This window comes from Maylandia zebra, linkage group LG16, assembly GCF_041146795.1.
Source record: "Maylandia zebra isolate NMK-2024a linkage group LG16, Mzebra_GT3a, whole genome shotgun sequence".
NCBI lineage: Eukaryota > Metazoa > Chordata > Actinopteri > Cichliformes > Cichlidae > Maylandia > Maylandia zebra.
The window spans coordinates 32,490,825-32,513,238 of NC_135182.1; the positions used below are offsets into that span (position 1 = coordinate 32,490,825).

At 41.6% G+C, this 22,414-nt stretch overlaps 1 protein-coding gene across 1 annotated transcript; it reads right to left on the reverse strand.

Moving 5' to 3' along the window:
• Position 1: 1 nt before the first annotated feature.
• Positions 2 to 20,928, reverse strand: cavin2a (caveolae associated protein 2a). Its single transcript, XM_004559194.6, has 2 exons — positions 20,168 to 20,928; positions 2 to 4,060 (listed from the first exon to the last, which is right to left on the reverse strand). Exons 1-2 carry the CDS (start codon positions 20,762 to 20,764, stop codon positions 3,215 to 3,217), a joined length of 1,443 nt encoding a protein of 480 aa, XP_004559251.2. The 5' UTR covers positions 20,765 to 20,928; the 3' UTR covers positions 2 to 3,214.
• Between the last annotated feature and the right edge of the window lie 1,486 nt (positions 20,929 to 22,414).

A 22,414-nucleotide genomic window follows, 5' to 3' on the forward strand; every position in this document is an offset into this window, starting at 1 on the left:
ATTTCAGTGTTATAAAATGTTTATTAATGTATACAATACTAAAGTCTGCAAAGGAAAGGTCAGCATGTTTACAAGATTGGTGAGGGGAGCACATTTAAGCCCTCAAGTGATGAGTAATCTTCTGCCATGAAGGAAACTTCTTTGGTTTAAGTGGTTATCTAAGTCAGCCGGCTAAGAAGCAAAAACAAAGATTATGTTAAACACAAGATCACTACCTGACAGTGCTCAAAGTGTGTAGCACACCGTGGTCCTCATAACTCGTAGATTTAACAATGCAAAGAACGAAAAGAAGACTTTTGAACAAATACACATTGTATACATTTATTTTTTAGCAGACCAGATATCACCAAGTAGCACATTTGCATGAATAAGCAGAAAGTACACATACACCTAGTGTTCAATCCATTTTCATCTTGGGTGATTTATATGAAAAATGTAAATGAAAAGCAAAGGTTAAACACACTCAAGTTGTTCAAAAGGATACATATCAAATTGCTTTACGCATTTATTCTTAACAGATCTTATTCAATAAACGTGCAGAGTATTGCTGTAACACACAAAGCACTTTCTTTTTCTCCAAATACTGTAATACCAAAATGTGCTGTGTTTGCAGGGACTGTTATTTGGCTTTGAATTTTAGTGAAAGATAAAATTCTTTACTTTTACTTCAACCTACAAACCGTTTTGACGGAAAAAAAAAAAAAAAAAAAAAAGCTCTGAAATGCAAGCAAGCTGCAGAGGCCATTTATAAAAACAGAGCCATGAATACCCTTAGATTACTGCTTAAACATAGTAACAACAATAGTTAAACAGCATATTTAACAATTAACATACTTTATTTGTTTAGTTGTATTTCAACAGTGGATAGTAGGTTTTCCCCCACGTGGTGTAAACATACAACACAGTCTATACAGCTTTGCTGTAGTAAATTCTCTATTTAATCTGATATCTGATGTATACATAAGATTTTTTATATTGCTGTTCATTTCCCATGTTAAATATTCCCATTGATTTTCCACAAATGAAGCTAAAACAATACATATGTTCCTGCATAAAACATACTGACTGAATACAAGTGTAAGAACTTCTTTTTTTTAAATTTGTTTTTATTTTTAAAATGTGGCACATATATGAAGCGAGTCACCTGAATGATAATCTTAAGCTCAACTATTATTATAATTAGGAATGTGTCCACACTTTTAATAAATTGATCTTTAATGTATAGTTTAGATTTTATTTTTTGACTTAAGACTAAAGCATTATTACTCACTTCAATCAGAAGCAGTGTAACACATCTGGTTCCCACAGTTTAAACACAATCCTACTAAGATGCACATACTGTTGCTCAAAGGCAACTTTAGCATCTTTCCCAACAGCTCAAGTTCTATCCTAGACATCTCACCTCGCCCTCCACTATGAGCTCATGCCCAGGAGCCTCTGCCGGGGCATAATACCTGTGGCTCCACGTACGCTGTTCCTCTCTCTGCACTCCCAATAAGGAGGCCAAGGGCATGAAAAATGGGCTGAGAAAGAGTCATCCGTCAAACCTAGGAATGCTGCCTTCTGCCTTTATCCACTTCTGTGACCTCTCTGGATCCACTGCACTTGGTTGGGCTTGCTAAATTATTTTTAGGAAGTCATGGCATTGGACAGCTTGGGAAAAGCTCCAAGGAAGAGCAACAAGAGAAGGGTCACTTTACAGGAACTTGAAGGAATGACTTTCAAACACAAAGTTGATGTTTGCACCTCCTTTAAAATGTCTCATGGAGTTAATTTCAAAAAATTAAAAACTCCACGGAATTTCCGGCATGGTTTACTATCACTCTTATATACAAAAAGCATAGTAATCCAAGCCTACTGGGGAGCAGTTCCTTATACCAGCTGGTGCATGATAAAGACACTGCAGGTGAATGTCTGTGCAGCAACAAGACAGACGGGCTTTAGTGATGAAACAGTGTTTACATTTTAAACATATGAATCCCAGTAAACATTTCACCATGAAAGTTAGGAACGCCTTCAAGACAAACACTTTAGAATCACCCAAGTATCACATAATGACAGAAATCTCACAGATACATTTAATTTATGTACTGAAGGCAGTTATCGCATAGCAGTGTGCCTCACATAGAAAAATATAATCATTTCTCCAAAAGAGACACTTAGTATCTCAGTATTAAAACGATGTCTTCTACATTTCAAGCAGCTTCTATACTGCAGTCGTATGCTTTATTTGCATCAGCGTGACTGAACTCAAACTTAATTCAACCATAATAACCACAATTTTTTAAGGATGTTCTGAGGGTTTTAAAATGTATCTATTACATTTCATTTCTATGTGATGCAACAGATAATTGTTAGAAGTCAAATGGCAGCAGTATGTAATTCAAATAGTGTTTCAGATAGTCAATGTTTAAATTGTTAGGAATGACGAAAGTGGATCTCACTATGGGACTATATGCAATGCGTAAAACCCGAAGTGAAGGACAAGAGGCAAGACACAACCACCTGTTAGTCTACATCAGGTCAGCATAGGCCTAAGATTTCAGTGAACAAGCTCTAGTCCACTACTTAAAAAAAACAAAACAAACAAAAAAAACCCACCCCAAGACCTTTTCACTAAAAAATGCTGAAAAGTCCCATTCCAACTATTGCACAACCTGGCAACACACTGCCTCACCAGGCTGTGGGCAGAACCACGGTTGGCAAAGATTTACTATTTTTCACAAAAACACAAAGAACAAAAGAAGCTATCTGTCAGTGAGGAAGAGCGGGCCAGATCCAGACAAACACAGCAGGAGGGAGGTATTTGGTCCCGTGCCCAGGAGATGTGCACCTATTGAAGTGGTAGGCACCAGCTGAAGAGAGTAAATTCTGCAACGTTGCCTTATTTGGACAACTTAACTACAGAGTTCATGGAGCAGTTGCACTAGAAGCTTCAATCTGAACTCTTCACAACAAGTACTGTCCGGGGTTGCTGACCACATCAGGGTTTTTAGACTTTTCTGGTGATAATTAAAGGTAGTGTTGTGGGAAAGGTTTGGGGGTGGACTACCTCGAGAGGTCGAGAGGACATTTCTAGTGTAAATAGGTGCTAAAGACGAGAACATGAGACAGTTTGTGGTGGAGGGATAATTTGTGCCTGCTGTGTGCTCAGCAATCGGAGAAAGAAAAGAATAAACGGGCAACTAGAGCTTGTGATCAAAATTCAATCAGATTAAGAAACTTGCTCCAGAGCAACTGCCGCTGCGGTAATCTGGGTATCTGCTGCCGTCTCAACAGGAGTTTTCTGTTCCTCTTTTTTTTCTTCTTCTTCTTCATCCTCTTCATCATCCACACCAAGATCATCTTGCTCTGGAAGTGCCAGACCAGCAACATGATCACCATTAATCTCACTTGATGCTTTTCCATTGAACTCTGCCTTCAAGCTTTCTGGGCTGGAAGGGCTTAGCATCTCCTCCACAACCCCCTCATGGGTATGCACTTCTGCCCGGTTGAGTTTGGCATCCATGCTTCCCAAAGGAGGAATCTCTACGTGGGCTCCTCCTATAGACTTGGGCACATCTTGTGAAGGAGACTCCCCGTCTCTGACCTTCTTGACATTGAAGGTCATGGGAGACACCTTAAAAGAGGAGCTCTTGGCAGTTGGGCTCTTGGGGTGGTTAGGGGTGAAGCTCTTCTTGATCTTCTCACGTTTCTCTGGTGGCACAATCTTGGTGGTGATCTGGCTCATCTTTTTTTCGATGCTCTGGCGTGAGAAGGCCTTCTTGAGGCTGTCGACCTTTTTCAGGCTGGACCGTTTGAACCTGTCAGACCTTCTCTCATAAAATACGGAAGTGGCCCCTAAACCTTCACAATCCAGACTATCTTGTTCCTCGTGTGTTGGAAGCTCATCGTCGGAGGACAGGTTAACGCTCTGGAGGACCTCATCTTGGGTATGGATGCCATCAGTGGAGCCTGTAACAGATGGAGCAGGCCGGGTGGATTCTGCATCATACTGGCTTGGTTGTGGGGTCTTGAGGGAGTCCTTGACTGACACAGTGGTAGGGATCTCATTGTCTTCCTGGTGGAGAAACAGAAGGATAGAAAGAAGTTTATCAAGAGGGCAATCATTTTGATGAGTAAAAGAAAACTATGAACAAGGGCAAGTCTGACAAGCAATGCGCTAATGCTGTCTGGATTGGCTATGGCTGGTTTATACTTAAATCTACTGATGATTGCTACCACAGTCTACATCCTGACAATTTAAGTACAGAAGGTGTGCTTCAAACTGCACTTTCAAGCACACATTACTGTGTACTTTTTGGTTAAGCACAGTTGTTTCTGATTCATCGGAAACTGACGTCTGTGTTTAATATTCTCAGCCTGCTGAGGACTGAAGAAACGAGTCTCTGCATGCCTCCCAGATTTTCTCCTCAAGGTGCCTGAGGAATTCCACCTGTTTCTTTGCAGCAGTCAAACACTTCATACTGTCTTTTATACCGCCGACCTCCCCATCCATAAACATACCGATAACCACTAACCCGGTAAAATAAGAAGCAATCGTTTCCATATGCAGACATTCATTTTGTTCAACTCTCTTTTTCTATGAGCTCCCCCGCCTCCGTTTGACTTCGTCCCCACCCATCTGTGCACAAACATGCTATCACACACATACACAGCCAATGTTCTCCTCCACTGGGGATTTATGAGCCTCAGTGCCCCCCAACCCCTGCCCCTATCCTTTCACACCCAGGAGTGAGTGCAGAGTGAAGGTGAAGCTTCAGTGGTTGACATACCCCACTACACATTTGAAATGCTCATAAACAAACCCTCCCTGGAAGAGCCTAAATATCGCTACTGTATTCTCATCTTTGAGCTAATTTAATGTAGCACAGTGTGAAGTTTGAAATGCATTTTAATGCTTTACAGTCCATAACACATGATGTATGAGCTGACTGACTAAATTAACTTCTATAATTTCTTGAAGCAGACCCATTATGGTTTTGAGTGCTTTTCTTTATTTTGTGACACACACACACACACACACACACACACACACACACACACACACACCCTCTGAGCCAAACCCTCAGGTTTCAGAGTGTTCTGAACATATTTTAAGACACCCTTTTCTGCTCCTCAATCTGTATGATGTCAGAGTGGATGTTCCTTATATGGTAATTTCAGCCACATGAAGCCCCTCCCACATTCTGCTCAAAGGACGCAATTACGTGTACATTAAGTTGATCGATTTCTTTGAATATGTGAACTTTGTGGGAAATCTGTCACTGTAATGTGAGGTCACAGATCAATAGTGGAGGAGCGCATTTTTGAGATCTTTAACATCTACATATATAAGTTATAATAACCAGTAAAGGTGCCATTAACCTTTATAGCTGACTAAAAGTAAAGCTGAACTAAGCCAAAAATAAAACTCTGGCTAGAAAAAAAAAAAAAAACTTACAATATTAAATACAATAAAGATCTCTTTCTAGTCTTTGTCGGTTTTGGTCATTTCTTTTCCAAAAGAAAGAAAAAAAAAAAAAAAAAAAAAAAAAAAAAAAGGGCCCGAGGAGACCTTGACAAATCTTTTTTTATTGCAACTAGGGTGACTCAATAAAAAGACAAGACTGTCAGTCAAGTATTTGTGTTGCAGTTCCTCTTCTGAGCTTCTTGAACATTGCCCACTGCCAAATACCACTCATATTATCATAAAAAACGAAACCACTAGCTTTTTCTTTGCATCTTGCACGTAAGAAAGAGTCTTCATTCAAATATGACTACACTTTAAAGAATGCATAGTAGCTCTTGGGTATTATGAGAACGCTTAAAGCATCAGGATGGTTTGTTGTTGAATGCCACCATGCATCTTTCTTGGAGTGGACTGGGCCAACCACACTGGAACAAGGCCAACAACAAGGTCTTTGAAATGCCTAAAACGTGCCCCATTCTGTACAATTCTGTAGCCCTTTTGTTGATGCATAAAAAAGATGCAAAATGATAATAATTATAAAATGAGTCATGATATAAATAAATTTTGCCTTAATTAAAAAGCCCAATCAGTTGCAACAATATAAATTACTGTGATTGCAGTGTTTGTATGCAAAAGATTTAACTCTTTATTTGCAAGAAAACATCCTCACATTTTCAATGTCATTTCTGAATTCGTCTGATCTTCTGCCAAACTCAACCAAACTGGGTGACATGAAATCTGAAATACTCCAAAACACACCATTTGCCGCATGCTCGTACTTTCCCAATGTTTAAAATGTATATGGCCCATTTCTAAACGTATTCATGCTCTGCTGTCATTTATTGCATCCTTTGTGGGAAGGAAAGTGAATTTCATGAAGCCTTAGTGAATTCTTTCAGCTGTTTATCTGTCATGCCATAGCAGATAAGCATCAATCTCTGTCATCGGTAGATGACAACTTCTTTAGGAATAGGCAGATAGCGGCCGGTCAACGATATAGCAGTGTTCACCTGAACTGTACATTCCGAAAAAATGAAGACAGGCTATGTTCTGCTGCCGTAGCTTTTCCGAGCACCTAAACTACAACTTATGTAAAGCTTTTGTGAAATGGTAAGTAATGCCCTCCTGTTTTTAACCACCTTGCAGATGCCTGATATCTCCAGCTTCATCTGAAACATGCAGCTGTGATTCGCAGTTGAGGTGTGCCAAGCCAATAAATCTGTCAGCATGTTATATAAAGCACAACACCCAGAAAACCCAGGGACACATTTTTTAAGGTGAAGGAAAAGAACAATGCATGTTTTACAGCTTCAGAATATAAAATGCAATATAGACAGAGTAAAGTTGATAAAGCAGATTCATTTCAGAAGTGCAAGCCAGTTACAACAGCTTCCAGAAATCATATGGCAATTTCTAAAGAAATTACACCTCATGAAATTTCTTTCTGGGATGTTTCTAAGAAATACAAAATCTCAAAGAAATCATGATCTGAGAATGTAGAAAGTCTTTATTCACCACCAACCAGTGTTAGGTGTAACCCTTCACAAAACACTGTTATTCTACATAATAGTTATGGTTACTTTTTAAATGCTAGTAATTATTTGCAAGTAAGGTGTCACTCTGAGGAAAATAACAAGCTTGACGCTGGTTATGTGGTGCAGAAAATGCTACAAATATCAACTTACTATGCAATGGGGTAAAGTCAGTAGACTCAGAGTTAAATATACAGTAGAGTAGATAACCTGCTGGCTGTGTAACCAACCTGTGCAAGAAAAATGCACTTGGGTGTTTACTTTTCATCACGCAACTAACCAGTTACTTATCGATATGTAATGCTGTAATTTTAAAAATTACATTTTAATAGAAGAATTCTTTCAATGCAACCCAAAACGTTTCTTTAAAAAACAATATCAGCCCAAAAGTGCCCTCAAAAACAAATGAGGGTTGCCATCTGTCCTACAAATTGGGAACTGTGATGCACTCTGGATTTTGGGCTTGAAATCCCCCCAAAAAAAAGACAAAGAGTGGCACCTTGGGGAACAGCTCTGGTTACCCGCTGCCTCTCAGTTGGTTTAACTGTAATCTCTCCCTTTCAGTTTTGTTCTCTGTGGCACTTCATTGTTGTTCGTGAATGGGCAGAATCTGAATGCCCTATTTTGGTGCTGGTCTGACACTGCAGGACCGCCACAGAAACATGTTCATGCAGACACAAATCAGAATAGCCAGGAGCTCTGAGGGTGACAGCTTAAAAAAAAAAAAAAAAAAAAAAAAAAAAACCCAAACACATTAGAGATTACAGAGAAATGCCAGAAATCTCACTTCTAGGAAGATGATGGTGCTCCAGGCTTTGTGCTTATCTCCTCTGTTCGTGTGTGTACACTTCAGATTGAGTTGGGCAGTTTTAATCAGCATGATGTATGAGATTTCTTAAGGGTTAAGCACCCATCTAAAATCTGACCAGCTGTGATTAGCAAAAAAATCAGAGCCAATATGGCCTCTCCTGACCCCCAGTGGAGCATTTCCTGGTAATAAACACTAATCTTCCCTGATTGTTCTGTGCAGTTAAGGTTTCTAAAGATTCAATCTTGACACCTCTGCACCAGTCTAGGCACGTCACAGACTTTGTGATTTGGCTCAAACATGTTTGGGGTAATCAGTGTGGGTGCTGAAGTGTGTGTGGGAGGCAAATTAAACACAGAGACTGAGTTCTGAGCCTACCTGTGACTAAATCTACAAGAGTTTGTTCAGTAACACTGTTATTAACTGAGACATGCATTGCTCAAAATGTATGGAGATGGCTTTAAATCCAAGAGATGTACATTGCGCTATATTTATGGGACTCTCTATAGAGAACCACAGGGTAACCAGTGCGATTGCTTAATCTAAAACAACTAAAGTTGTTATGAAGGGGTAAACTACCTATGGAGGACAATCCAGTGTTTGTGCCAGGCTATAAACATGCTTGTAGTGCTTCTAATGTAATAATTTTAACCTGGGATTTGTGGGACAATTTGTCAGCACATAAGGGTGAAGTAGCTTTTAAAGAAAGGATCTTTTTATTACTTCGTGAATCAGAAACTACCGTCTACATTTTAGGCCCTACATGTTATTTAGAAAACTTTGTGAATATAGATGGGAATAAAAGCAGAAAGTTGGGTGGATTTACACTCACTAGCCACTTCTTTACTTGCACCACTAGCACTGGGTTGGACCTCCTTTTAAAACCGCCTCAAATCTTTTTGGCACAGATTCAACAAGGTGCTGAAACATTCCTCAGAGATTCCTCAAGTCAGCAACAGCCTGTGGCATTTAGATGATCAGTTTGTACTAAGAGGCCTGACCTTACCATCTGAATGTCGCAGCAGAAATCAAGACTAATCAGACCAGGCAATGTTTTTACAATCTTCTGTTGTCCAGTTTTGGTGAGCTCGTGCAAATTGTAGCCTCTAGTCTGCATCTAGTGTGGTTTTCTGTCGTTGTAGCCCATCTGCTTCAAGATTTGACGTGTTGCGCGTTTAGAGATCCTCGTCCGCATACCTTGGTTGTAGTGAATGGTTGTTTTGAGTTACTGCTGCCTTCCTATCAGCTCAAAGCAGCTTGGACACTCTCTTCTTAAGTCTGACATCAACAAAGCATTTTGCTCAGAGAAGCTCAGTGAAATCTTTGTCTTTTTGGACCAGTCTCCAGAAATTCTGCAGATGGGTGTATGAGAAAATCCCAGCAAATCAGCAGTTTCTGAAATACTCAGACCAACCAATAACCATGGCGCATTTAACGTGATTAAAATCATCTCTCTTTCCCCATTCTGTTCAATCTGAATTTCATCAGGTCATCTTGACCATGTCTACAGGAGCAGAGTTGCTGCCATGTGACTGGCTTATTAGACACCAGCATTCAAATGCAGATTCATGGATGTACGTAATGAAGTACCTCATAAGAGCTACCAGAGATGAAATTTCAGATATAACTTTGGTTTGTTTGGCTGCCCAAGTATATTAAAATAGTGTGATATTAGCTTGCCCTCAGATTAGCTCCCAACAGTGTTAGCAAGCAAGCAACAAACAAAATTTCCCTAAATACCATTTGACCCATGAGTGTCCTGTGTGTGTGTGGACCTTGCATTCTGGTACAGGGCTCTTGGGAACCCTCTTAATTAATGCACCATCTAAGCAATCGCTCATTAGCCCCCGAGAATGCGATACAGCATGCGTGTTTGAGTGTTTGTGTGCAGCCATGTAGGACGCCAACCATTATAATTAAAATATATTTGGAAGCAACCACAAAACAAAGTTAATTTAGTGTGACAGGCGGTTTACTGTACATTACAGGGCACACACTTCAAAGATATCTTGTACTAATAATTATATAATGTAGTTCAAGAGCCCATGTAACTGTTGCATGTAGGCCTGTCAAGATAATTATTTCATTGACTGAATATATGCACATGAACACATTTTTTTCTTCGTATTGTTGACCACACATTTGTTTATGTCAAATTACGAGCAGCCTTTTAGCCTACACGATGCCACAATGCACTACAGGATTTTCACCACCCTTCTACGACTTGGGGCCGCGCCTACGCGGGATGAACGGGAAAAGAACATGCCGAGACACGTTTTTCTCTCATACCTTCCCATACTGCTTATGTTTTTTCCCCTCCTTCCTTTCAGTCTTGTTTTCAGACAGCTCCTCCACAGACATGAACACCACACACCATAGTAATTCACGGAATATTGCCTATAAAACAACAACTGTGACCTTGGGCACATTTTGGATGATCCATTAGGTGATCACTTTGTACAAGTGTAGAAAGAATAGATATTCTTGTGAACTGTGGACAGATTACTAGATACTTTGCTATGACATGAGCTCATTGGTATTTTGGCTAGATGAGCTAAAGACAGAATTATCCATTATGTCATCGATTGTTTTATTGACTCTGTATTTACAGATTTACACTATTATTAGTGCAGCCTAGACTTAAAACTAGTAGTAGATTAAGAATAAAATTCTGCACGTCAGTCAACAAAACTGAAGCACAGACTCCCTGATTACATTAAAATATGTCAAAGGGCACCAATAGCACAAACAGGGTTAAATGCCAAGGGTAAGTAAGTAAGGTAAGCATGTTGACTCACTATTGAAGTCAACCTCAAGTCCTAGAGAAGCTGAAGAGACATCAAAGTAGGTGCAGTGAAGATAACACATTACCAGTACCTAAAGCTCATGTTTCTTCCCCTCCCTCTGTCAGCTGCCTATTTCTACTCAGAAAGTTGAAAAGATTGGGTTCAGAGCTCTCCACATCTCTGCTGTTTTGCATTAGAGCCAAATGAAAGAAGAAACATCATTTTGATTTTTTCTTTGTTACCTCTATCAAGGCAGCTAGGTTTTAACTGCCCAGTCAAAAAGCAGGACTCAATACATTTTGTTATCAAGGAGTGGATTAGAAGGAGTTTTTCTTAATTCAACTCTTAATTCACCACCAGAGACAACTGAACAGGCATCCACAGAGGCCCTCTATATGCAATGTTTGATAATTCACTGCTCTTTGAAAGGTTGTATTAATTCATTAACATGTCACCCATGCTACCAAACAATACGGTTTTTCCTGGGACATGTTTTTTAACAAAAGTAGCAATGGTGACAGGACAAGTTGGAGGGTAGAGTTACAATCTAATTGCAAGCATGCAACATGTTGCTAAGCTTCAAGAGTCACTTGCTGTACTCAGATAAAGAGATCAGGGTGGGGAAAGGCAGAGTTGCAACTGAGTGAAAGAAGTGAACTGGGCTCGCATTACTGGATGAGTGACTTCATGTTTACACCGCATGCACCATGACATCCTATACTGTTTCTTTTGTATCTCTTCTCTCCTCTTAGTTTACATATGCGTGCACGTGAATACAAACATCCGTTCACATATTCAGAAAGCACAGGATGGACCTCAGAGGACAAATCCAGTCTTTGGCTTTCTCGACATTCACATGAACCTCAACTGGAGTTTCTGTTTAGAACTTATTGGCAAACTTCACCATTAATAGCTCACGGAAAGAAAATAATCAGGACACCAAAGCACACAGCAATTAAATGTGTGTTTTTCTGGCTCTTCAGCTGAACGGGGTTCCACCAGGTGAGGCTGGAGCAGGTGTGCTGGTATAGTTAGTCAGGTGGCCTCCTGGGAACAGCAGCAATGAGAGGGCACAGCATCACCACCACTCACACAGAAATCTCTGTTACTCTTGTAATTTTAGAATGAGGAAATCTGGAAGTTTATTTTAAAAAGAATAAACAGACGAGAGAGCGGAATGACTCTGTGCTGCTCGCACAGAATGGACAGCTCCAGATACAGAGATTTTTTACCCCCTTTTTCGACAGTCAAAACAAAAGGTCAAATACAAAGTTGTGAAAGATTTCCATCTTCCCACTGTTTCAAAATTTGCCAATCCTCACCATCTGTACAATACCACTGTCCATTACACCACAGCCACGCTCGTCGATTCCCAGAACAATAGCAGTGTCAAGTCCACCTGGAACTCACATGATTGCGCACATTTGCAGTCACTTTCACCCCTACCCAGCTTTTTCCAAAACCTCACATCCCGTCTACCCTCCAACCCAGTGTGAATGAAGAGCCATCTGTGGACACAGGAAGGAAATGAAGAAAAGGAAATTGAATTCTACTATTCTGACTGTAATTTTACCAAGAGACCTGATAAAATACCACTGTGCTCTACACATTCACTTCTGAATGTAGAAACAAGGACTGTATTGTAGCCCGTCATTCCAAATATGTATCAATTATGACAAACATGATCATAAAAACAGAAGAAAAAAAAATCTCATCAACGACTTTGCTCCAATTTTGAATCCTGCCCCTTGGCGTAATACCCACAGAGCTTTGCAAACAACTCGGAGCATTCGTTTGCATTTGCACCCCTCCCATATCTGCCTCACCAAAAGAAAACAGCATGTTTACTGGGCCTGCGAGCTTGTGTAATTGCACAATACAATAACCAATTGAGCCACGATGTCATGCTTACGTGCTGGCAGAATGGAAGCTGTGGCAGTCTAGAGAAGCTGCCATTATTGCTGTTGACATAAATGATGATGTTGAGGAAACCTGTTGACACAACCTATTATTTACAGGACAACCGTGAGTGCACTTTGGCTGCTGATGCGCTTCATATTCTGTCACATAAGCTCTCCAGTCCTAATTAATTCACCTATGGCCTCGTATCCATTATACAAACCCATTATTGACTTGATCTCTGGAGCCTTGTCGCTTATTGTACTTCCTCTGCATCAACCAGATCCCAAAGTTTAGCACAATCTACCCAACAGAGAATGATGCAGAGTGCTAAATAATATCTTCACTAGTTTGCACTCTTGTGTTAACCCCCCTTTGCTTTTTTGTTCGAATCTCTCAAGATCCTTCTTCACACAAAGCTCATTATGTGCGTGTGTATCAAAACCATTGTTTGATAAGGGCTGTGGGAGCATTTTTGATAAGGCTCTCTATTTGTCACAATGTTTACTCCATACAAAGGTTAAAGGACACATGAGTCCGCAGTACAGACAGGAATGCTAACATGTCAAATTTTCACATTCCGTTTAAGAGCAGAGGAATGAGAACAAAATAGTTATTGTTGTCTCTCTTCCGGGCATGAATGTAGAGGCCTAAAAGAAGGGATTAGACAGATCACAAAAGTCAGAAACGGCAAACGACTCTTTACCCCTCAAAGGCCTACTAGGAATAACGCTACAAGCGCTTTCCTGAACTCAATTATTGGATTTGCAATGGAAGCAAAGCTACTCTTGGAAAAAATAAATAAATCTACAGTAATGTCATCACACACACGTTTTTGCTGACATATAGTGACATGTCAAAACCTGTCAAAAAGGTGGCATTACCCTTAGTCTGTACTTAGTTCAATGTGTGGGCAGGGTGGGGCTTTACACACATTGTGAAACAGAGAGCAGAGGACACAAGTGGCAGCTTTGGCAGCCAGCCATATAAATTAAATAAGTGCACATTATTAACAAACCAAAATGTTCCGTTTCTTTTGTATTTAGTTTTTTCCCCCTCCCTTTTAATTCGATTAAGTAGAAGAGCTTCAGTCTTTCCATGTTTTACACTGATCAGCAGTTGCTGAGAAGCTTTTGCTGCACTAGCAGTGAGATTATAAGGCAGTTTCAACTCCAGTAACTTCCTCCTCACTTCAGTGGTCTCTCCTTTGCTCTACATGGACATGATAGAAGGTGATGGGCATCTTGTAACAGAGCATATCATGAAACTGACATATACACACTGAAACCAAGAGCACAAAAACTAGTGAAACTGTACACCGCACAGAAATTCAAGAAGTGCACACAATCCACTTTTTTGCCTTCAGTTTCCTGGAGGGATGTCCAACTGGGAAGATGGGGCACCCTTCTAAATCCACGGTGGTGGAAACACTGAGCTTCATTACCTTATTAATAATCTGAGATATCATGGAAAATGCTCCCGGCGCTTCCCAAATAAAGACGTGCATTGCATCATGCAATACACTGAGAGACTACTACCTTTGTTGTATGTCTGCAAGCATGACTTTACTGCAAAAATATCATAAATTAAACAGTCAGACCAGATTATCAGTCATACAGTATCAGTCAGTTGCAGATACCCATCCAGGCTCTAATGTTACCACCTCTTTTCTGCGTTATTAAAGCTGTTACAGATGCTATTTTACTCAAACATTCTGCGGTTGCAAACTTGCCTTTGCCTCAGAGGCTGAAACTGTTGAGCCGACTCGTCAAACCTGAATGTTACATCAGGAATAAAAGTAAGCACTTAAGGTAATAGATCCCCATTCTGATGCATGGGGTTTGCTCATTTACAAACTTCTGTATAATCTCCACACTCGTTCTTATACTATCATTAACTGACAATTGCAGGCCACGTATTCACTTTGCCTTTTTTTCTGACTTCCTATCATTTTTCACTCTATATTTATCCCTTACTCGCAGTTCTGCCATTTTTATTTTTTGCTGTCAGGAAAAAGCCAGAGGATTATCTGAGGAATGAACCCCAAAGGAAAAGAAAGAATGATAACAAAGCGAGAACCCATGCTGTAAACATAGTTCATTATTCAACTAGAAAGCACGCCTTAAAGGCTACACACCCATTTGAGACTATTATCACTGAGACCAGTTTTACTCTTTAGAGTCTTGCTTCAAACAGCACTTTCTAAAAATATTCCTAACAGAAAAAAAAAATCTCACTGTAGAGGACACAAGTCATACTCGTGATCACATGATTCCTATCTAGAAATGTCAGCATTGTACATGTGGTCTAATTCAATTTACAGCCAAATGTAGCCAAAAATCTACATTTTGTGCAAAATGCATTATCACATGTTGATTCGTAAGAGGCAAAAAAACGCACACATGTAATTTGAGTCATGAGCTTTATTAATCCATTTCCTATCTGTTGAACTGGAACATGATAACAGATCTTATCTGTCAGTCACATTTAAAATCAGTTCTGTTTAAAGTAACTTTTCCACAACTGCAAAGCCACCACACCCACCTGTTGCTTAAAGAAATGGGAAAATAAGACTTTGATTTTAAATTAAACTTGTGCTCAGCTTGAGTTGCAGTGTTACTCGCTTACTGTTGAGTATGAGCATGTATTATACAATAGAACAGAATAGCTCTTTATTGCCCTTTATCATCATTGTACATGTATAACATTACTAATAAAGTCACTAATGGAGCAATTTGGAGAAGATGTATTGTATAGTTACTTGTGTATTATGTAACATTAGATTACAGCCATCATCTCCGTAAATAGCTTCAGATATTCTGCTGGTGAGCCAAGCAAAGAAGCACAATCCTCAGTATTAGTGAGCTTCTGACGAGCCTTTTTATTAAAGTGATTCTATGAAAGCACAAGAAACGTGTGTATGTAATTACAATAATTAACCATAATTATTCAGCAAAACTCATGATAGTTATACTAATCAGCCATACAGAGTCATTGTGTTGGGTTTAATATTAAAAAAAGTACAGTTAAAGGATAAACCGGAAAACTGGTTGAGAACTAAGCCAAACAATGGACGCAATACATCCAACAGCTATTTAAGCCCCATTCCTCAACCAAGTACGATTCAGAATAAAACATTAATGCAGGTTTGCAAATGGTTAACTTTAGGCCTCAGTCACAAAGGCCTACAGATGTGCTGATGATCATCTGGCAACCACCTGTTCCTAGGGAATGCGAGTGGTTGCTAGTAGTTACTAGCATGAAACTGGTTGCAAAGAGGTGTATGGTGCTGCATTGGTGGGTTGCAAGCAGAGTGGTGTGGTGGTCAGTAGTTTGCATGGAAGAAGCTTATTTATCTGCAAACACTCAAACTACTTGGTAAGAGGCACTAAAACTGAAATGTGAAAAAGTAACAACATTTGTCTTCAAAGTAAAAGTTGCACGTCGGTTGTAGCACAAGGTCCAGCACATTCTTTGTGACCAATCGGCAAACGATCAGAGAATACACTTGTGCCCGGGGTGTGACGGGGGTCTACAGGGCTACCTGACTGAGGCCTTAATAAAACTAAAAGGACAAAAAATGTCATCACTTGGATCTTCCGAGATGTGGACTCATCTTGTGACTGAACGTTTGCGGTTCCATCTTCAATCTGACAAAAAGTTCTGAACTTACACTATTAGTTGCTAAGAAAGCCAAATATTACTTCAACCTCCTTTCCCTGCACTGTAGATGATTTTGTCTTTACCCATGGCTGCATAAAGTAACGTAACTAGTTACTCACTTTAACTACACCTTTGCTGTATTCAACATCTGCGGCATGTATGCACAGCAGGTCTGAATGCACTGAAACAGCTAGCACGGCTTTCAGCCATAACGTGGTGAGATCGACCACGTCAAAGAGGGAGACATACAACAAACCTCGACTATAGCCTGCAGACAGCTTCCTGCTCCAACCTGTAAAAATACTGTGAACATACACAATACGTACTCCAGTTGCACTCAAATATCTAATTACTCTTGTTAGAAAACAGATTTTATAAGGAAAGCTAATAAGAGAGCCACCCTGAGTTCAGCTTGAAGGTTTTTTCTTGTCTGTTGTGTCACAGTTCACTTGAATATACAATTTGGGACTTGAATAAGAGTTTAAAGTTGTGCACTACAACTACTACCGTTTTGATTTTTTTCCAACCCTGCTCATTCAGCTTCTTTGAACTACCAGTACAGTTACAGTGCAGGGCTTGGAACGTTACCCGTTTTTCCTCCCTTTTAGAGAATAACAAAGCAAAAGAAAACAACCTTTTCTTCCTGTTTGGAAAGCTGAGATTAAGTCACAACCTTGTGTCGCTGTATAAAGGCTCCAAATCAACCGGTAGCAAAGCAAACAAAATGAAAATGACAAACTCTAAACCAATCAATCAAATGGTAAAAGGTGGTAAAGAGGTTTCTAGCCGATGCGAAAAGAGTGAATATAACTACATGAACGTTTTGTCCAGTTGACAGCAGAACACAGTAAGTGTGTTTATTCTGGCCTGAGAGCCTGTTTGTCTTTCCTCGCAGAGCGATATGAAGGTTCTTTGATAGGTCATGTAAGTGTGACGGTGTGAGAGACGGGGCTTCTGTTGCTCCCACTGGCTCTCTGCGATTAGCGATCCTGCAAACCCAGACAATCGCCGAACATCCCCTTTCCCATCCCTTCGAGGAAAGAAGCACAGCTGTACTCTCGCTGCTAAATATACAGCAAAGCTCTGCACACATGCAAAGTGACAGAACAAATAAAACCCTCACGCCGCTCAAATTCAATTTGCCACAGAGGTTGACGTGGTTGTTGCAAGGCTATTCCACAGTGAAATAAACACAGATGGGAGCGTTATGATCTACTTAGAATAAATGACTTTTCTGTCGCAGCAAATTAAATTCCAAATACAGCGCGTTTCATGTAGCGTGCCACAGAGATGCAAATTCAGATAAGCTATAAGATCTCCAAGACCCCTCAGGTAATGAGCCTTTGAAGCGCGCCTATGTGACGAATAATAGGAAAAGAAATTTTTGCGATCCAACGTTTTACCTCTCCAAAGAGAAATTACCAAAACAGTCTTGACACTGTACACAGCGGAATCTCTGATGACTTGGAACTCTGTCTGTTTTGCGTGTGTGCATGTGTGTGCGCACACAGCAACAAAAGGCCTGGAGATGGGAGGGCGGTGCGGAGACAGGAAAAGCACTGATGCACAAAACAAACAAAGCCCAAGCAGCAGTAATTAAGACCTCGTTAGTCCTCGTTATGCGCAGGAATGCAGCAGAAATCGCTGCCATTTCTGACCGACCGCGGCCAAAGCTAGTATGGGACCCCTGCTCCGTGCAACTGAGGGCATTTAACCAACAGCCCTCTGTGTTTCCGCCTCATCTAGCACGTACAGGGTTTTGGATCAATTCTGCAGAGCAGGGAGGTGAATAGAAGAAAGTTTGGCTCTAGTGTGGGCGGCAAAATATCAAAGAGCAGCGTGAGACGTGTGGCATGTGCTTTAGCGAAGTTTCAGGGAACCAGGACAGGTGGTTTGACCAGAGAGAGAGAAGGGGGAAAAAAAGGTGGATTTAGTTTAAAAAACAGAAACCGGGAGTGAAACAGAGCAGATAAAAAGATACCAGACAAAAAACAGAGTACAGCACTAGATGGAGAAAATATGGACCTACTGGTACCAAATAAGAGAGATTAGGAGAGGTGTAAAGCGATGGAAGAGTCAAAACAGGTGAAGGAAGAAGGGCTGCATTTAACTTCTTTTACTACCCACTCCCCTGGGGGCACTCTGAGTGTCATTTACAAGCTCTGGAGCTGTATACACCTGACCCAACATATCAGCATGACATCCACTGGGCAAGTTGCAAGAATGCACATGTTTTGCACACACGCCCTTAAGGTCATTCCTAGTCTTTCTACACCCATCTGCAAACACTCCACCTCTTAGCCTGACGTGAAATTGGGGGGAAAATGAAGGAACATTTTAAGCAGAACCCAAAATAACAACAGAAACTCTACTCGTGCTCATTTATATGCTGCTTAGGTGAGAGAAACTCGAGCACATGCAATTTGACGGTGCATCGAAAGCCAGCAGCACTGTCCACTCTCATTATCTCCAAAGCAACAAGTCACTCCCTTCTAGCACATACATACTAAACGATCTTGGCACCTGCTGCGTTTGAACAACAGAGCCTCAGTACCTGGGAAACCAGATAACAACAGCGGTTAAAAGCTTGCCGAGGCTCTGGCTGTGTCAACAGTGCCCTCTCCCACCACCCCCCCCTTTTCACTACCTGGGCACAAACTAGTACACACATGCTCACAGGTACCCACGCACACGTGAAAAACCATGCACGAAGACTCCCACAGCCACGCGGCAATCATCAGTCGGCGCAACAATGTATGGAAAACAATTTTCAGTTCTTTTAATGTTCCTTGATAAGTGAGGGACGGTTTAGGTGAAGAACCATTAGTCATAGTTTTCACTCGAAACCATCTCCTGGAATTACAGAAAGTGGAGAACTTTTTTTCCTTGCCTGAGTACAGGTGTGATATGGCAGTAAAAGTGGGAAATCCATCCAAAGAAACCACTTGTCTCTCTGAATTATGACTGTGGGGTGTAAACAGATCCACTTAAAGTTAGATTCTGAGCCCTCCTCTATTATCCTGTGCAGCTCCATTCCCAGACACACCCTTCTCCTCACAAACAGGACTCAAATGTACTCGAAAGGGCCTCAACTCATAAATAATCTGATTATATTTTGCGTTGGTTTTTCGCTCAGACTTCTTTTAATGTGCACACGTGTTTGTTTAAAAGCCTGCTCCGCAAGTTTTGCAGAGCTGAAAATGAAAATGTCGCAAATCACTTACGACTCGTCACGTGTCAGTGCCAACCAGGCACATGGTGAGTGTGCACACAACCAAACACACCCAAAACTGCAGTCAAATGTAAATGCAAATAAAGCCAACACACACAAGTTCACTCATCTACCTTAAAGCAGTAGTCCAACCATTGAACACTGAGTTTTAAACAATTTAAAAGGTTACTCGAGTTACACTGAAGATGTTCTCATTTTTTCCCTCCGTTTTCCTTCTAGGAGCAGGTCTCACCACTCTGCCGCCATCTTGAAATGCATCCAGACACTTGTTTGGGCAGTTATTTTGGAATATTACCAGGTCATAAAAATGGCACGCATAGGAACCACAAATTTGTCAAATCTGATAAATAGTGCTTAGAAATCTGCCGACTTTACCCCAAAATAAAGGTTATAAAAATGATTTTTTTTCCCTCCTTTTGACATTTTCCTTCCAAACCATCTTTGTTGTTGCTGAATTCATGATGCGTTTAGTGCTACGTCTCCCTGCCTGATCATGTCTCTGTTTGTAACGCCATATTTTGCTCTGCTTCAGATACTGTTTTAAACCGTGCTGACGTCACTATAACGCCACCAGCGTTACATTTTCAGAGTGTGCAGTATTCCAGCTCATGCAACTAAATTAACTGTCTGGCTGCGTTTACAGACTTGGACTTAGAGTTTGTGAATAAAACGAGCTTCATATAAAAACTCGGGGGACTGCACCTTTAAAATTAGCACAAAGGGGCGTTTATTCTGGCTGGAATGCTGTCTGTGCGTCTTGGACACAACGTTAGTGTTTCTTTGTGCTTCCCTTACCTGGAAGATGAGCACTTTGAAGTGGTTCCTCTTCAGCAGGTGGCTGTGGTTGTTCTCCAGCTTCTTCACCTGCACCGCCTGCTTGTCCAGGCGCACCCTCACTTCCTTCAAGTGCCCGCTGGTTTTGCGAGAGCGCTCCAGCAGCTTGTCCACGTTTAAGGCGGTGGTGAGGTGGTTCTTGGTCAAGCGGGTCACGTCGCCCTGCACGCTCTGCACCGCGTTCTCCAGGTCGGCCTGCCGCTGCTCCATCCGCTGCTGGTTGTCCTGCACCGCCTCCATCATGTTTACCAGCTTGTCCAGCAGCGCCACCACCGTTATTGCGCTCACCTGTCCGCGGTCCACCGGGCTCCCAGGGGCGACCGCGCCCGGGCTGGTTGGCATTTTAAAGCCGAACCTGGAGAGGGTACCGGTCGGGGTCGGGGTCGGAGAGGACGAGGTGGGCGGGGAGGACGCCGGGCAGAAGCTCGGGATGAGGAGCTCCGGGTTCTCGGACTGCTGGCTGCTCTCGGGCTGGGGGCTGCCCTCGGGCTGCGGGATGGTGTGGGTGCTGCCAGAGGCGCTGCTGCTGGGCTCGGCGTGGGGCGCTTCTTCTTCCATGGCTCACGGGTGGTCGTGTGTCCCGCAGTGACTGCGTGTCTTAGAGGCACACGGGAAAGTTTTGCAGACTCTCGGATGCTGCTGCTGCTGCCACTTGTTGCAACTGGAGAGAGGTGTAAACTAATTCCTGCACTTTTCTCGGCCTCCACGCCCCTTTGCCTCTTTCTCTCTGCACCCCACACACGCACAAACACGCCGTGAACTTTCAAAACACCTCCCCTGCAGGGAAGGAGGGAGGGGCCAGGCTGCTATGGTAACCGTGAGGGCCTAGCCCAGTTGACAATATAGAGGTAGAGTTGCAGTGTGTATGTGTGTGTGTGGTGTTTTCGTGTGACTGCCACCCATTCTACATTGAACAAGCCTGGCTGCATTTGAAAAATATCTGTGAAGGCTACTATTGTTTACAACAGTCAGGTGGTGTGTGTGTGTGTGTGTGTGTGTGTGTGTGTGTGTGTGTGTGTGTGTGTGTGTGTGTGTGATAAATCACATACATTGTTTTGTCTAAGCCAAAGCCTGGCATGTGTCTCTATCCTTATATGTTGGTGTATGATTTGGTGTGTGAGTGCCCCGTGTGCCCCCTGCTCTTGTTTTTGACTTTGGCCAAACTGACATGGAAATGTGGAAATCCCTGTTTCAACAGTGAGCTCATCTGTTGCCTGGCACGCTGCCCTGGCCTTTGTGTCAATCAGCCTCTTTGTCGCTGTGACTGTAAATCTTACTTTAACAGTAACACAATTGCCTAATCTGCCTTAACATGTTGTATCAAGTAAATATGCCACATTTATTAAGAATGTGTCACAAAACTAGAGACAGAAATTTGAATAAGAGCAGAGAAGCAAGTGTGTTCAGCCAAGTCATTGGTTCCCCCCCCCCCCCCAAACAGAAAAACTGCTGTACATCAAAGCTAATAAAACAAGGTAGTCAAGCCCCCGCCCGAGTTTTATTGGATTCTTCCTGATAGAGTAAAGGCTTGGTTGGTTTGGTTTTCAACTGTCTCATCTAAGATCAATACTGTCCCACCCCTAAGCTCAGATTAGGTTTTCCACAACTACTGTAGCTCATGCAAAAAGCCACACCTCAAAACAAGCATAAAAAGAAAGCTGGCAGAGGCCACCACCAAATCACATTCATAAAAACAGTCATCTCTCTGTTTTTGATAACAATTATTACATCTCTGTTACTTTAATATGCTTATTTGCTGCCTTGGTAAGGGTTGCATTTGAACATGTGGTTCTGCTTCTGTTGTGCATTTCTGTAAAGAAGAAGCTGCAGTCAGGGCTCAGTTAGCTTAGCACAAAGATAGAGTTGTAAAATGCATGTCCAGTGTTTGCAAAATATACCGATCAGCGCATGAAACTTCATTCATTTATCATCCATTAGCACGTAATTTGTTTGTTCATTTAAAACCAAAGAGGACAGAATGACATCATGGAATTTTATGAGGGAGGCTGCAGCATGGGCTATATTTTGACCAGGTGCAGTGACCTGGCCATAAAGGAGGTATGCTAATTAGTGAGCTTTCAAGTCGCTTTGTTTGCTTCAGTCAACTCTGTGTCTCCAAATAAAAAGCAAAGGGAAGAGTGGCATCTGTCTGCTCATCCAAGAACTCGTTCATTGCCAGCATTAACGCATATCGTGGGTGTTCCACTC